This window comes from Canis aureus, chromosome 19, assembly GCF_053574225.1.
Source record: "Canis aureus isolate CA01 chromosome 19, VMU_Caureus_v.1.0, whole genome shotgun sequence".
Lineage (NCBI taxonomy): Eukaryota > Metazoa > Chordata > Mammalia > Carnivora > Canidae > Canis > Canis aureus.
The window spans coordinates 53,575,953-53,592,081 of record NC_135629.1 but is presented as its reverse complement, the minus strand read 5'-3'; the positions used below and the strand labels follow the sequence as shown (position 1 = coordinate 53,592,081).

Genomic DNA, 16,129 nt, shown 5'->3' with positions numbered 1-16,129 from the left:
CTATTAAGGGATTTTAAGCATCATGGGATGTAATCAGATTTGTGCCCTAAGCAGGCCATGTGGGCTGTGAGGGATTGGCTTGTGGTGGGAAGGGGAGGGAGAGGGGCAGGTCCTTGGCCTGGGGTGGGGGGGGTCATGGGGGTGGAGAGAAGCGTGAGACCAAAGAGGCCATTAGGTATGAGGTGGGGTGGGGGAAGCTGGTTCTGTGCCAGAGCTCAGGGCGGAGCTCCTCGATCTGAGCCGTCCACGGCCATGCCAAGGATGGGCCCAGACCCTTGGATGTAGAGCTCGTAGGAGGGAAACATGGGAATCCTCTAGTGGTGGTAACCAAGCCTAGAAACGGAGGCAGGCAGTGGAAGGAGAGAAGGTCGAGCTTAGCACTTGGCCACAGTAAAATACCACGAGGCCAGTAACATCCACACTTGGGAGGAAAGTGGAGTGAGGGGCGGGTGGTGAGGCCACAGAGGGAGGTCAGAAAGAGGCGGCCAAGGAGCCTTGGCAGGCACCGCATCAGGGCCACTGAGAAAGGAAAACCCAGGTAGAGATGTCACAGGGCGCCCCAGCCAGCCTTGGGGAGATGCCACACGCAAGCTCTTTCTAAATTATTTTATTCAAGAAGGTGGGGAGGACAGACAGGAGACTGAGCTGAGCCCTGAGTCCCTGAACCTCCCAGCTCAGCCCCCACAGCAGGACAGGACAGAAGTTAGGGGGTAGGGACTCCAGCCCTACCCAGACAAAGTTGGGGACAGACGAGACCCAGGAATACCAACTGATTGTCCTCCAGGCTGTCCTCCGGGAGGGCGACGGCTGGGGCCCGCCCTGTGTACCTCTGGGATGAGGCTACTTGGGGGTGCTGCTGCCCTTCTTGGGAGTAGTGGGCTTCTTGCTCTGCCAGAGGTGGCCCTGGATGGTGAAGGCGTCTACACTCATGGACATGGTCTTGGCAGGGATCTGGGTAAAGCGCTTGCGATCTGAGTTGTACTTGTAGATGCCCTCAACCATGGCGGGCGTGACCGTACGCGGGCCGTAGCCTGCCAGCCGCGTCAGCTCCTCTGTCTCCCCGGACAGCGTATACAGGGCTCGGAACTGGCAGCTCGAGTCGCGGAAGAGGATCAGGAAGTGGTTGGCCTTGCTCTTCTCAATTTCCTGGTTGGGTGGTGGAAGCGGTTGGCCAGCCGGCAGGGACCCCCTGCCCCGCCCACCCGCTGGCCCCCCAGCCCCAGGCGCAGGCTCACCTCAAGGATGCGGTTCTTCTGCGGTTCGTTCACCTTGCCCGCCAAGCAGCAGTGAGACAGGGCGTTGTGGATGATGAACTTGTTGGACTTGGCGCTGGGCTCCTTGTACAGCCGCGGACCTAGAGGGCAGTGCGGTCAGCGGGGCCCACGGGGCACAGGCCGGCCCGGGGCTCGCCAGCTCCGGCCCCGCTTACCTGTGTACTCAGGCACCGACGCCGGGGACGAGGCGTTGCTGCCGTTCTCCCAGTCGCGCTCACGGCTGCCAGGCAGGCGGCTGGGGGACATGAGGCCGGATGGGGACGGAGCCCTGTGGGGGGACAGGAGAGGACAGGGAGGCGGTCACTGGCAGGGGAAGCCTCCCCGGAGGCAGAGGGACCAGGGAGAGATGGGCCCAGGACCCTGCAGTGGGAGACGTGCACGTCCGTGTATATACTCTGGCCGTAAGATACCTGGTCCCGCTCAGGCACACAGGCGTGTTCCTGAGGCCTGGCCACAGCCCCCCTTGCACACATGCACTGGACTGTGCCCTCTCCTCCGCTTCAGTGGAAGACACACACGGACCGAGAGGGCACCCACCTGCCCGCGCCAAACTCACCGAGACGTGGGCCTCTTCACGCCAAGGTTATGGGGGGCCTCGTTGGCCACAGTCGATAGTGACAGGGTGGACTGAGAGTAGACTTTGCTGAGCCGGGAGCCTGGGAGAAGAGGGCACGGGGTCATCCCTACCCTCCACTGGGCTGGGGGGGTGGGTAGGGGTATGCTCACCCGCAGGCTGTGGAGGGAATGTGGGGTCAGCCCCGCACGAGACCCTTACCCTGTACACTCCAATTGAGATGGATCTCCCCCGACCCGCGGGGGAGAGGGCTGTGCCCAGCCGGCTGTGGGGAAGCCCCTCCCCCCACCCCCACCCCAGGAGGCTCTCGTTCCTGAACAGCCCTGAGAGGGCCTCACATTCCTTAAGCCCTAGAGAGGACTCTGGGCCGGTTCTGTCCAGCACGCCTTACCCCGCCGTAGCCCCCATATCCTTTTGGAAGTCCACCAGGCATGGGCCATCCCCCCAAGGCCCCCATCACCCCCATGTCCTCATGGGGGGGTCTCAATAAGCCCTGGACAAGGGGTGTGGGGCAGGCACCATCCCTGATGCCCCAGCCCTACAGGGTCCTTACCCAGCAGGCCACGGGCAGGGCTTCGTGCCAGGGCCGAGTCATCACAGCAACCAGAGCGTGGCCGGGGGGCCCTCCGCCCGCCCCGGCCCGGCCCCCCGGTCCCCGCAGCCCGCGGCCGCAGCACTTTGTCAAGGTCATCCATCAGCTTCAGCTGGGCCCTGCGTTCATACTCAAGCCGAGTGAAGTCCCCCCGCCTGGGGCCCACCTCTTCCTCCACTGGGGCCCTGGCAGCAGGGGCTGGGGTTGCTGAGGGGGCCACGGGAGCTGGGGGGGCCGGGGGGCCTGAGGTCACCTCCTCCTGGGCCAGCCTGCAGGTCAAGAGTTAATCAAGCAGTCAGGTGGGTCACAGGTTCACTGGTGGCAGGGGTCCCAGGCAGCACCCAGCCTCACCGAGCGGCCTCTTCCCTCCGCTGCTCCTTCTCGGCCTCCTGCCACTGTTTCCGCCGCCGTGCCTCCTCTGCCCGCCGCTGCTGCCGCTCCAGCAGGCTGGCCCGCTTTTGGGCCATCTCGTCCTCGGGCTTGTCTTCATCCTGGGGACAGGCACCGAGTCCAGCGGCTGTCCCTCCCCCTAGTACTTCTGTCGACCCCGCCTGCCACCCACCCCTCCTTTCACTTTTGTAACTGGTCCGAAGGCGCTTAGTCGGTTCCTGCTTTGTGCACAGCCCTATGCTGGGTGCCTGGGCAGACTGGGTGCTGTTCACACCAAGCGCTGAATTAACCCAGTGAGGAAGGCCACCTAACCGAGCAGAAGTAGCTGCCTGCTGCAGCACGGGGAGGGACGTGTCCTCACCCGGGGGCACTAAGCGAGGCTTCTCGGAAGAGGCGGCAGGCAGCCCGGGGGGGGGGGGAATGACTCGGGCTTCACTGGGGAGGGTTGGGAGGGGAAGAGGATATTCCAGGCTGAGGGGACAGCAAGTGCAAGAGCCCTGAGGCTAGAACAAGCCTTGCGGGCCTGGAACAGCAGGGGCCAGGGTGGCTGGGGTGTGGAGCTGGGAAGGGGATAGGGCAGGTGGGAGAGGTGAGCAGAGCCCAGAGCCAGGAGGGGGACTTTGTTCCACAATCTGGAACAAGGGGGACTACAGAAAGGTTTAAGTGTGTGTGTGTGTGTGTGTGTGTGAGAGAGAGAGAGAGAGAGAGAGAGATGTCTAGCTCCTCAGTTGAAAATGGCCAGGCAGGGGATCCCTGGGGGGCTCAGCAATTTAGCGCCACCTTTGGCCCAGGGCGCGATCCTAGAGTCCCAGGATCGAGTCCTGCGTCCAGCTCCTGGCATGGAGCCTGCTTCTCCCTCTGCCTGTCTCTGCCTCTTTCTCTATCATGAATAAATAAACTCTTAAAAAGAGAAAAGAAAAGAAAAGAAAAGAAAAGAAAAGAAAAGAAAAGAAAAGAGAAAAGAAAAGAAAAGAAAAGAAAAGAAAAGAAAAGAAAAGAAAAGAAAAGAAAAGAAAAGAAAGAAAACGGCCAGGCATGGAGGGGTGGGGTGGATAGTAGAGGCCAGTCAGGACATGACTGCCAGCGTCCAGGCGACACCACTGGCCCGGGCTGGGGGTGCTATGCGGTGTAGGATGGGGAACTGGCAGGGCCGCGGTGGAGGTTGTATGAAGGAGAGAACATGAGGGAGGAGGTGCCACGGCAGACCCCGGCCCTGTCTGTCCACCCACTCCTGCCCCATCTGTCACCCACCTGTGTACCTCTGCCCACCACCCACCCATCAGTCGATCCATCTGCCCACCCCCACCCAGCTATCACCCTCCTGATTATCCACCAGCGACCCCGCTCCCCCAGGCCCTTCCCCACCCACTCCGGGGCCTCTCACCTTGTAGAAGAAGCCCAGCCCGGCCCGGGGCTCTCCCTCTGAAGATGCCTCTTCCTCTAAGGAGTCCTCAGCACCGGGGGGGCTCCCGTCTCCCTCGTCCTCGGCTGTGGGCTCTTCCAGGCTGCCCAGGGGGATCTCGATGAGGCCGGGCCGGGCCACAGGCTCCTCCGGAGGTGACCCCTCCGCCAGGAGGATAGAGGAGCGCGTCTGCACGGGCACCTGGCTGGGCGAGAACTTGCGCAGGTGGGGGAGGCTGTCTACATCGTGGGGAGGCGTGAGCACTCTGGTCAGGGGCGCCAGCCGCAGCTCCGCCGGCCGTGCGTGTTTCGGGCTTCGGGGCGTTGGGCTGGGGCCGGGCCCGGGGCTGCGCCGGGCAGCTGGGGCTCGCCGAGCGGGGCTGGGAGAGGCGGCTTTGGGACCCGCCGTGGGACCAGGGATGACCCAGGCAGCGGGCGGCGGGGCGGGCCCGGGGGCTTCGGGCGGGGCCAGGAGCCGCTGCTGCTGGTCCGTGAGCCTCTGCATGTCCCGCTGCAGGGAGCTCAGTGCAGCGCTGAGCTTGCTGACCGCCCGGTTATAGTCCCCCAGCCCCTCGGGGGGCACCGGGCCCAGTTCGGGTGAGAAAGTCACTGCCTTGGGCCGTGGGGACGGCTCACCCTGGCCCTCACCCGCCGGCCGCTCCCCACCGGGGACCAGGCCCGGCTCGGCCTCTGCCTCCCCTCCGGCCTCCCGTGGCTGCACCTGCAGGAAAGCGCTCTTGCCCAGTCGCTGGCGGTGCTTGGCGAAGATGGCCTCGATCCGTCGCTTCTGAGCCTCGATGGCCCGCCGTTTCTCCTCCAGCCGGGCTCCCAGCTCGCTCATCTCTGAGCTCAGGGCCTCCGGTGCTGTGGGGGTGGCCGCCGGGGACCCTGCCTCGGCCTCAGCCTTCACCAGCTGCTTCTTGCGTTCTGCAAAGCTGGTCATCTTCACTTCGGAATTGCCGGCCGCAGGGGACGAGGCTGCTGCCTTCGGGGAGCCCTCGGATAGGGCCAACGGTTTCGACACCTCCCCGGCCGGGCAGGGAGATGGTTTCAAGGGGCCCTCGGGGTGGGGCACGTAGGTGGGTACTTTGGTGGGCCCATCGGGCAGTGGCTTCGAGGCGCCCTCGAGTGGGTAGGAGGAAGCCAGCGGCAGTTTGGAGGAGCCCTCAGGGGAGTGGAGGTAGAAGCTGCCGTCGGCAGCCCCATCTGGGAGCAGCCGGGGCTCGGCACTGTGGATGATCTGCAGGGCCTCCTCGATGGTAGGCAGGTCGCCAGGCTCCGGGGGTGGCTGGACGGGGGTCCGGGCTGGCACAGGGCGCGGGGGGCCCAAGCTGTCTGAGCTGACGGAGCGGAGCAGGACGGGGTCTCCCATGACGACATCCACATCGCTGTCCAGGCCAAAGGGGGTGCTGAACGACACTGCCTGGGAGAGCGGACGGCTGGGCGGCAGGAGGGAGGGGTCAGCCCCTGGGACGAGCCCCAGCCCCACCCCTGCCCAGCCTGCTCCACCGGCCAGGCCCTGGACATGCACTCACCTGAGCTGACGGTTCCAGGCCTTGCCGAGGGCCTCCATGTGGGACATGGACGGGGAGGACTTCAGGGACCCTGGGGAGGGTTGGCAAGTGGTCACTCAGTGGCCACTATGGAGTCACTGGGGTCCCTGGGTGGGGTCTGTCAGAGGTGTCACTGATGGGGCATTATGTGGACAGATAGCTGGGGGTCACTGTGGGGGTCAACAAGTGTCCCCCCTGTGGGGCCGTTGAGGTGCCAGAGGGAGACCCAGTGGAGGGATCAGGAGGAGACATGATGTCTGCTGAGGCCGTGTCTGGGTAGGGGTCTCTCCAGAGACAAGCCGTACCCCTGCCCTCACCTGTGGATCCACGGAGTGGGGACTGGGGGCCGCCGGGTGACAGGAGTGGGTGGCGGAAGTTGAAGACAGGAGAACTGCCAAGAGACGCGCGTCAGCAGAGGGACCCCCCCAGCCCTGCCGCCCGCACCTGCTCACCTCTCCCAGGAGTGAGAACAGAGCCTCCCCTAGCCCGGCCGCAGAGCCCAGCGGGACGAAGGGCCCATCACGGCCACCGAGACTCACCCAACAGGGAAACTGTACCTGCAGCCACTGCTGTTCTGAGCGGGAGAGGCCTCCGAGGCCCGGGGGGAGGCCGCTGCAGCAGAGAGAGCACGTGAGCAAGGGCCCGGCCTCCCTACCCCGCCCCGCACCCAGGGGCCAGGCCTCACCATGACCGTCAGGCAGGTCCTTGGCCTGTACAAAATCAGGTTTCAGCACCTCAAAGCACATGAACATCTCGGCGAGCAGCACCACCAGGTTGATCTGGAGGCAGAAGGCAGGGTCAGCCGCTGGGACCCGTGGCTCGGGACGCCGGCCTCAGCCCACGAGGCCTCAGGACGGCCTTACCTTGAGGGGCGGTGGGACATAAAGCAGGTCCTCCAGAGACAGGGGGCAGCCGCGAGGAAGGCGGGAGGCACAAAAATCCTGCACCAGCTGGAGGTTGTACAGGCTGTCCGCCACAGACATGGGGTCCTTGAGGCACACCTCTGTGGGGACAAGAGACCTGGGTCCCCAGCTCTATGGGAAGGAGGACGGGGCCCCGGGGAAGCGAGGGCCTCCTACAGGCCGGGCCTCACGCTAGGTGCCCTCCACAACACCGGTACTAGGACAAGCTGCTCCTTCAGGCCTTTGCATCTGTTCCCAACTACCTGGAGAATTAGTCCCCCCAGGAACTCAAATCTGAAAGCTCTTCCCGACCACCCAGCCCCCACCGGAGCATTTAACATCCAGAATGTTCTTCTGGATTCACTTAGTGTCTTTCCCTCCCAACTAGGATGTGAGCTGCCTGAGGTCAGGAGCAGTCTATACTGTTCTCACTGGACCTCCAGCACCTAAAACAGGATCTGGAGTTCTATAAACTTGCAGCAGGAATGAATTATACGAAGTACAGAGAAGTTTAGACACTTGTGCAAGGTCACACAGCTACTTGCGGGGGGCAGGGGGAGAAATGTTCACACCCTGGCCTTCTAGTTCTGGAAAATGCACTCACAATTCCTGCACCACTCTGGGGCAGATGCCTGGGTGCCAAGCTCCCAAGGACAAGTGTGGCCCACCCGCACCCACTCACCCTCGAGTCGCAAGAGCTGGGGACAATAGCAGTGGATTGTGGCAGCCAGCGCGGCCCCACTTGCCAGATCCTGGAGGGTGGTCACAGTTGGAAAGCAGGGGGCGCGTCGGGCCACAGCTCGGTCCTTGCGGTATCGGATCTGTGGGCAGGAGCCAAGTTAGGTCAGAGGTCAGGCTGGCCCCGGGTGAGCAGTCATGCAGGCTGGGTGGGGGGGCCTGGGGTATCCGCCATGAGGGGGCGTGAAGCTGGGGGTCCCAGAGCCAGAGTGGGGCCAGCCTGGAGCGGGGGAAGGGCAGCAGCAAGAGGCAAAGGAAGTGTCTGCGAGCAGCCAGGCCAGCAGCGAGGGCTGGGGCAGGACTCCTGGGACCCCGGGGCGGGGGATACATTACCATGGGGGGTTTGCTCCCCGACTCCTTCAAACAGAAGGCAATTGCGTGCTGGGGGGAGAGGAGCGGCCGTCAGCGGGGCGGGAGGCGTGCTGACTTGCTGGGCCCCCAAGCACACCTCCAGGGGAGGGGGAGATAGCCCTGACCCTGTCGTGAGCCCTGGCCATCCAGCTCTGACTGCGCTCTGGCCGGCTTTGGGGACCCCAGCTCCTCCCAGCCTGGAGGGACCCCACAGAGCAGCCTCCCATGCAGAGGATCTCCCCGCCCCACACCCCACAAAAGACCCAGGCCCCAGCTCGGGGAGGGGATGCAGAGGAAGCAGGTAGGCAGAAGGAGAGGAGCCCCCAACCCAGGCCCAAGAGTGGAAAGAAGGAGGCCCCAGAGTGAGCAAAGGCGGGGACCCTCTCCAGCCCAAGGCCTCCCCCTTGTAGGGGTCACTTTCTCCTCGTGCTTCGGGGATGGACAGCCTCTCCCACCACTGTCACCACCACAGCTGGGATTTGTCCTTAGGGAAACTGGGGTCTTAGGAAGGTACTTCCACCTTCTGGGTTGGAGGATCTTCCTCTTGGCTAAAGGGGTCTTCTCCACGTGCCCTGCCCACTGGGGTAAGGATCCACGCATCCGATGGGTTAGAGCCCTCCCTTCAGGAGTGTTAGCAGCTCAGCTTCCAGCTCAGCCGAGATGGACGAGCCGGGGAGCTCTGCCCTCCTGATAACTCACTGCCAGAAAGGTAACTGGGGGGTGAGGGGGGGTCTGCCCTGTGAGTTAATAGCAGATTCAGCTCTTCCCTCGGACTACAGAGGGGTTCTCTCTGTCCCCCAGGGCGGGGGTCCCTCGTCTTCTGCTCACAGCTGGGAAGAAGTAGGAGAGGGAGCGGACAGGCAGGCAGAACGGACACACAGAGAGACAAAGCGACAAAGCGACGAGCAAGGCAGGCAGACGGGGCGGAGACACAGCCCCACTTACAGGAACCAGCTTCCAGTACCAGCGTGTGGGGCACTGATGCCAGAGAGGCAGAGGGGGGAGCAGCAGGAGAGGCGGGGGGAGAGGGCAGAGAGAAAGAGTCACCTCCAGCCCCCCCAGTGCAGGAATGGCCTCCTCCACGGCACCCCTTCCCTGCCCACCCAGCCCTCCAACTGTCCTCGCGCCCGGCCATCCGGCCATCGCCCTAGCCTCACCGAGGGCTGTGCTGGGGCCACCCCATCTGCAGGGGCCACGGGAGAGGCTCTCTGGGCAGCTTCCTGCTCAGTCTTCTCCTGCAGCCGCCGGATGGTCTGGGGAGCAGGGTGGGGTCAGTGCGCAGGTCACCGGGCGGTCCTGGCCCCCAGCCCCTGCCAGCCTAACCCCACCTACCGTGTCCACCCAGAAAAGGAGCTTGTGCTCCAAGCTGGCCAGGGCCAAAGGACCGGGCAGTGTCTTTGTCCACTCGAAGGCGAAGGCAACCATGAGGGCGTCAATGACAGCCAGGTGGGCTCCCTGTGGGGGTAAGGGCTGAAGGGTGAGGCCAGGGCGAGGGACGGGGGCTCCCCTCACCTCTGAGGGAGGAGAGGAAGAACCTCAAGGTATGGGGGCTCGGGGCGCCTGAAGTAGGAGGGGCTTGGGATGGGCCACGGTTAGTGGGTGGGGCTTCAGGGAAGGAGCCAGGATAAGGTGCTGGAAGAACCACTTCTGGCGGGCCATTAGAGCATGTCAAGGGCCCAGGATAGTGCCAGGGGAGAAGCCAGGCCGGGTGGGCGGAGCCTTCGGGGGGAGCCAGACCTGGTGGGCGGGACCTCTGGGAGGAGCCAGGTCGGGTGGGCGGGGCCTCTGGGGAGGAGCCGGGCCTGGAGGGGAGACACTGGGGAGGAGATGGGCCTGTGGGTGGGACCTCTGGGGGAGGAGCCAGGCCTGTGGGTGGAGCCTCTGGGGAGGAGCCAAGCCCGTGGGCAGGGCCTCTGGGGAGGAGCCAGGCCTGGAGGGGAGACACTGGGGAGGAGATGGGCCTGTGGGTGGGACCTCTGGGGAGGAGCCAGGTCTGTGGGTGGAGCCTCTGGGGAGGAGCCAGGCCCGTGGGTGGGGCCTCTGGGGAGGAGCCAGGCCTGTGGGCGGGGCCTCGGGGGAGGAGCCAGCCCTGTGGGTGGAGCCTCTGGGGAGGAGCCAGGCCCGTGGGCGGGGCCTCTGGGGAGGAGCCAGGCCTGGAGGGGAGACACTGGGGAGGAGATGGGCCTGTGGGTGGGACCTCTGGGGAGGAGCCAGGCCTGTGGGTGGAGCCTTTGAGGGAGGAGCCAGGCCTGTGGGCGGGGCCTCTGGGGGAGGAGCCAGGCCTGTGGGTGGAGCCTCTGGGGAGGAGCCAGGCCCGTGGGCGGGGCGGGGCCTACCATGAGGATAGGCTGGTGCCTCAGGTCCGCCTCCTGCACAGGGCGCTCGGGCAGCGCGGGCACTGTGCCCCTCCTCGCCAGCAGGGCCAGCAGCGCAGAGGGGCTGGGGGGGGGCTCGAGCTGCGGCAGCGCCTGGCGCCAGGCCCGGCAGTAGAGCTCGGCCGAGAGCAGCAGCCGCGTCACGGGGGGCTTCACGTGCTCCTGCGCGTACTGGTCGGTGTAGAAGGGCTCCCACAGCTCCGAGGGCACATGCTCTGTGGGGCGAGGGGGTGATGGCGGGTCAGGGCCCACGCACCCGTGGGGAGGTCGGCGCCGGGACGGAGGCTAGGGGGCCTGGGCGGAGGCCCGCAGGTGTGCAGGAGTTCGCCAGAGGAAGAGGCTGGGGTGGAGGGGCCTGCACCAGCCGAGGCCAAGAGGTGGGAGAGCACAGCGCCTCGGGGGGAGGGCGGCTCCGGGACGGGAGAGGAGGCAGCGTGGGGGCCACCTGCGCAGCGGCTTGCCGGGAGGTGGGTGGCCTTGCAGACCCTCGGACGGTAACAATGACTTGATCACATAATCGATCTCCCCTGGCGCCCCACAAGCCTGGGAAGCAGCAGCCAGGGCACAACCAGGAACTCCAGAAACAGGCACAGAAAAGGAAAGTAACCTGCCTAAGGCCACACAGCTGGGCCACGCCGACACTGGGATTCAAAGCCAGGCCTTTAGCAGACTCTACGCCCTCTCTCAGCTTGGAGGCTGGGGTGGGGTGGGGTGAGCTGTGGGGTGGAAGGCTGGCTGGCAGGGGACAGAAGGGGGAGGTAGCAAGGCTGCAGACATTCTGGGGGGAGAGGGGGTGACTGGTCTCCACCTGGTGACTGAAGGGTGGAGGCAGTGGAGGGGGAGCGAGAGGGAGGCGTCCGGGCCCCATCAGGTGTGACTGGAAAGAGGGCTAAGGTGGGGGTACAGGAGGGGCAGCAGGTGAGGCGGCACAGGCTGACTGTGAGGGCCTGGGCCTTAGGAGAGAGGTGAGAGCACCTTGCAGAGGCGGCCACGGAACCCCTGAAAACACTGAAGGAGACAGGCAGGGCAGGAGGAGGTCCGAGGAAGCCCCATGCAGAGGGAAGGGTGGGGGGGAGCCCCCAAGCAGGATCCAAGGGTGGGGAGGAGAAAGACCAGAATAAGCCACTAGGAAGATTCTCTGGGGAGGTCTGGGAGGAGGTGATTGAGGCCAGCACCGGAAGCCTGCCCTCGTGGGGGTCTTCCAGGGAGGCCCCGACTCTTAATTCCAATCCGAACAGTTTTGTCTTTTGGGGTTCTGTGTGTCTGAAAGAACGGGAGGCAGGATTCTGCTGCTTAAAAATGTTTGCGCCTGACCTACCAGACCCTCCCCAGGTGCCTGTCGTCACAGCCCTGCTCCCCAGAGACGCCCCGCCCTTACCTACAAGGACCCAGGCATCTTCCCCTTCAGTCCCTCCCTGCCCCGGCCTCCGCCTCCTAAAATCACACTTGACCTTCCCTCTTCATGCTCCACTCCTGTGGAGAGTTGTACCCACTCTAGCCCCCTCAGGGCAGCTCCTTGAAAGAAGAGAATTCTCCAGGCTTCCTTCCTTCCACCTGATCCCCATCCCAACCTCCCTGATCCGGGCTCCTGCCCTCCCAGCTCCCAGCCTCCCCAAGGCCAGCAGCGGCCCTCCAACGCACAGTTGTGGGCCGTATCTTGCCTGGGCGCTCTGCCCAGCACCTCCTTATTCCGGAAACCTTCCTCCCCCGGCATCTCCCAGCTTTTTCTCTGTCCCACCACTCAAGCCAGGCCTCCTCCCCACGTGCCCGGTCAATGCCAGGCTGCTGACAGCTCGGTCAGAGCAGCCCTGTAAGTGGATATGTACTCCCCACCCCATGATGGCTCCCATGGCCATCTGAGCACTGCCACCTGCTGCAGCCCAGGCCTTGTGTCCCACTGCCCTCTGGGCATCTCCCGTGATGCTCAGTACCTTGCTCCAAACCTGTTCCTTCCCTCTGTGAGAGAAATTGCAGGGAGAAATCACCATCTCTCCTCCTGTCCACCTCCCCCAACACCTAAAGTCCTTGGGTTTCAACCTCCTGGCATCTCCCCAACCCAAGCCCTGCTCCCTACCTCCCCAGCCCCAGCTCATTTCCTGCACCCACAGGCAAAATTAAACAAATTTCTTTCCTGCAGGACATGTCAGGACCTTCAAGATGAAAAAAACGTGAGCCAGGCCTACCAATAGCTAATGCTCATCAAGCACTTCCTCTCTACCTGTGTGTGTGCCTACACCTGGCACTACTGGCATTGCAGCTGGATACTTCTTTGTGTTCAGCGGGGAGTGGGGTAGGCTGTCCAGGGCGTTGTAAGATGAGCAGCAGAGTCGCTGGTCTCTACTCACTATATGCCAGGAGCACCCTCCTCTAAGTAGTGACAATGAAAAATGTCTCCAGACACTATCAAAGGTCTAAGAGGCAAACCACCCCACCCCACCCCACCCCCGCTTGAGAGCCACCGCTCTCTACTAAAAATGTTTATTAGGCATCTAGCATAGTGTAGTGCCGTCTGACAGAAATACAGCTTGGCCCACATACGTCGTTTTATTAAACTTTGTAGTAGCCCCATTAGAAAAGTAGAAACGAGGAACCCTAGTAACATATTTAGCCCAATACATATCTAATACTATCATTTCAACATGTAATTAATATAAAAGCCTTATGGATGAGATATTTCACTTTTTTTTTTTTTCTTATATCAAGTCTTCAGATATCAGGCCACGGTGTAGTTCACTTACATTTACAACACATCACAACAAAGATGAGCCACATGTGGATGTGGCCACCACCCTGGACCACCCAGCTCTACAACACAGCTAGCATGTACTTATACCACGGCCGCCTTGCATGCATTTGCTCGAGTAACCCTTAGGACGCTTGCTCTTAGCCCCACGGTCCCAATGAGAAAACCAAGGCCCAGAGAGCTGAGATAACTTGCCCAGGATCACACAGCTAATAAACGGCCCAGCTGACATGAACCCAGTCTCCCCAGAGGTCACACTGATGCTCTGGCATGAGGGACTTTGGTGCGGTGTTTCCCAAACTTGCATAGAGATGGCACCCTTTGTTATCTCTGAGTTAGAGTCCCGGAGCCCACCTGCCTGCATTCCCACAGCCTCCTCACGCCTGTGCCTCCGGGCCACCAGAACTGCCTTCCCTTTGGGCAACTGCATATCTGATCTCATTTTGTCAAGTCCTCAAACATGTTCCATGGCTCCCCAGAGCCCTCAGATTCCCCCCTCCACACACACACACACACACACACACACACACAGAGCTTGAGAGGCCCTCCTCTGTCCCACCAGCCTCTCTCATCTCCCACCTCCCTCAGCCACCACCCCACCACGGGGACCTGCACAGTCTTCTCTGAGAACTCCCCGCTGGCCCAAACCCCCAGGCCTTTCTGCATGCCGGTCTCCTCCCTCTGGCGAACTCCTAAAAGCATCCCTCAAGGTTCAAACCCTCCCTCCTTTGGGGAGACTTCCTTTCTCCTTCCCTCCCAGGCAGAGCTCAGGGATTTCCTCCTCCTGCCCCTAACAGACTCCTCTACAACACAGACCTTATCACCCTAAGCAGCAATGATCCGGTTTCATGTCCCATCCCCCTCTCTCCCAACTCCACCCCCATCCTCTCTGTCCTGAGCACCCAGCACCAGCCTGGCACCCAACCCGCATGGGTAAAAAGTCCCAGAGTTCATGAATCAAGTAGATCTCTGTTCCCTACTTCCTTCTCTGGGCCTGGTGTCCCACCTTCCTCAGCCCCTCCCTCTGTCTAGGGAAGGAGGGTCGGAGGAGGACTGCACCTGACCCTCAGGGAGGATCTTGGACAGTGCAGGGAGCTGGCTCAGTGAGAACAGAACTGGGTGAGTCAGGGCATCCCAAGAGATCTCACTTTCCTTTCTGTGAAATGGGACAGTAATTTCTGCTCCACGGTAATCTTAATATTCTTAATAAAAACGCCACTACTGGGGCACCTGGGTGGCTTAGTTGGTTAAGTATCTGCCTTCAGCTCAGGTCATAATTCTGGGGCCCTGGGACCAAGCCCCGCATTGGGCTCCCTGCTCAATGGGGAGTCTGCTTCTCTCTCTCCCTCTGCCCCTCCCTGATGCTCATCCTTTCTCTCTCTCTCATTCTATCTCAAATAAATAAATAAATAAAATATATATTTTAAATACCGCTACTGATCACGGCAGCAGTGACAGCGAGCAGCCGTTTAGAATGCACTGTCTGCCAGACACAAGGGGAAGAAATCTGAGGTCTGCCTCCAGCAACTCTGTGAAGAGGGTACTGGGATCCCAATCACCCAAGCCCTGCCCTGGCACTTAGTGGGTGCCCCACAGTCATTTGCAAAATGGGTAAGTTCCCCCCTCTGTAAAAGAGAGTGGGGGGGACAGAAGCTTTATAGAGAACTGGGATAATTCGTCCATAACCTGGTGGAGCTGGGACTCAAACCCAGTTCTGATTCCCAAAGTCAAGCCTTCTAGGGCCACGTAACCCAGGCCGTGAGAGGCTGGGGCAGACCTGGGTCTCTCCCTGCCAGCCTCCTTTCTTCCTCAAGCAGATCCTCGGGGGAAAGGCAGGCCTCAGAGTGGGCCCTGCACGGGAGGGTGCTGGGAGAAAGACACAGGCTTGGGCGGACCCAGGAGATGGGCAGCTGTCCCCGAGCCCCACACCCAGAACAGGTTGATCTGGGAAGGCCACTGAAGGGGGGATGGGCTGTGCCCAGCTGGTGCCAAGACCAGTGGACAGGCCGGGGGGAGAGCAAGGCGTCCCCCCAGGACTCCCGGGAAGGCCCGGACCTTAATTAACCCTGGCTGCCCGGTAACAGGCCTGGCTCCCAGCTCTGGCCTGAGTGGCCGGTCGGCCCTAGGGCCCTGGTTTGGCGCACTCGGGCCCTGGAGCCCCGGGGACCCACCCGCAGCGTTGCCCCTGGGGGGGCCTGACTTCCTCCCCCATGTGGGCCTCGGCCGAGTGGAGGCTCTGCCCCAGCGGGAGAAGGCCCTCCACCTGGGCCCCCACCCCCGCCGATCTCGGACACGCCAATTCCCTTCTCCTAGGCAAAATGGGGGTAATAAGTCACAGCTGCCAGCCGCTGCCCGGGCCCTGGAGGCGGAAGACGGGGCTCCCGGAGCTGCCCCCGCCGCCCGCAGCGCAGGGAGGGCTGCCGCGGGGCGTGGGTCCCGGCGGCGGCGCGGGGGGCACGGTCCTCGCGGGGGCGTGATGGGAGTGTGCAGGGGGGCACGGCGCGCAGGCCCGCCCGGAGACCCCGCCCCGCTCACCTGGGCTCCCGGACGCCGGGGTCCCCGCGCCGATCGGGGCCGCCGGCCCCACCCCCACCGCGCTCCCGCAGCCGGGCGGGCAAAGTCCGCCGCCCCGGCCGAGCAGGAAGCCCGGAGGCCCGGCGCGGCGGGGCCGGAGCCCGGGGCCCCCCGGCGGCCGGCGCTATTGTTCCCACGGCCCCGGCCTCCGCCGCCCCGCCCCCCGCACCTGCCGCCCCCGGCCCCGTACCTGCGCCCCCGAACGCGGCCCGCAGCACCCACGCCAGGCTGGCCGCCGCCTTGGCCCGCGAGAAATCGTACTGGTCCAGCGACTTGATCTCGGGCACCAGGAAGGTCCTCCGCAGCGGCCCGGGCCCGGGGGGCGCCGCCTCCACCATGGCGGCGCCGGGGCTGCGGGCGCCCGCTCCGCGCTCGCTCGGGCTGGGCTGCGCCGCGCTCGCACCCGGACCGGGCCCGCCGCCGCCGCCGCCGCCGAGCCAGGTGCGGCCGCTCGCGCTCGCGACGCAGCGTCGGCCCCGCCCCGGGGCGGAGCCCAGGTGCGCCCCGCCCCCGGCCCAGACCCCGACCCGGTCCCCCGGGCCCCGCCTGGCCCCGCCGCGGGGTGGGGCGGCCCGGGCTGCGGTGGCGGCGCGCGGCTGCGGAGGGGCGCGGGGGCGCGCGTGCGCCGGGGCGGGCAGGGACCCTCTGTTTGCGGGGGGGGG

General features: G+C 63.8%; 1 protein-coding gene and 1 long non-coding RNA gene across 10 annotated transcripts; one reads left to right on the top strand and one right to left on the bottom strand.

Moving 5' to 3' along the window:
* Positions 1–592: 592 nt before the first annotated feature.
* CAMSAP3 (calmodulin regulated spectrin associated protein family member 3) lies at positions 593–15,827 on the bottom strand. 9 transcript variants are annotated; one of them, XM_077860098.1, is made up of 19 exons: positions 15,658–15,827; positions 10,112–10,365; positions 9,108–9,230; positions 8,933–9,028; positions 8,721–8,753; positions 7,758–7,805; positions 7,369–7,507; positions 6,648–6,787; positions 6,470–6,563; positions 6,324–6,396; positions 6,102–6,175; positions 5,767–5,836; positions 4,215–5,619; positions 2,792–2,931; positions 2,402–2,709; positions 1,831–1,930; positions 1,430–1,542; positions 1,236–1,354; positions 593–1,146 (listed from the first exon to the last, which is right to left on the bottom strand). In XM_077860098.1, the coding sequence occupies exons 1-19, from the start codon at positions 15,803–15,805 to the stop codon at positions 841–843; spliced, it is 3,783 nt and encodes a 1,260-aa protein (XP_077716224.1). In that variant the 5' UTR covers positions 15,806–15,827; the 3' UTR covers positions 593–840. The 9 variants fall into 9 exon arrangements, with proteins under 9 accessions (XP_077716224.1, XP_077716219.1, XP_077716220.1 ...); XM_077860093.1 differs by having other exon boundaries at positions 4,215–5,670; positions 15,658–15,825; XM_077860094.1 differs by having other exon boundaries at positions 4,215–5,670; positions 6,342–6,396; positions 15,658–15,823.
* LOC144290661 (uncharacterized) lies at positions 10,118–14,147 on the top strand. The gene is made up of 2 exons (XR_013358243.1): positions 10,118–10,861; positions 12,288–14,147. It is a non-coding gene; the product is annotated as an uncharacterized LOC144290661 (long non-coding RNA).
* Positions 15,828–16,129: the final 302 nt, after the last annotated feature.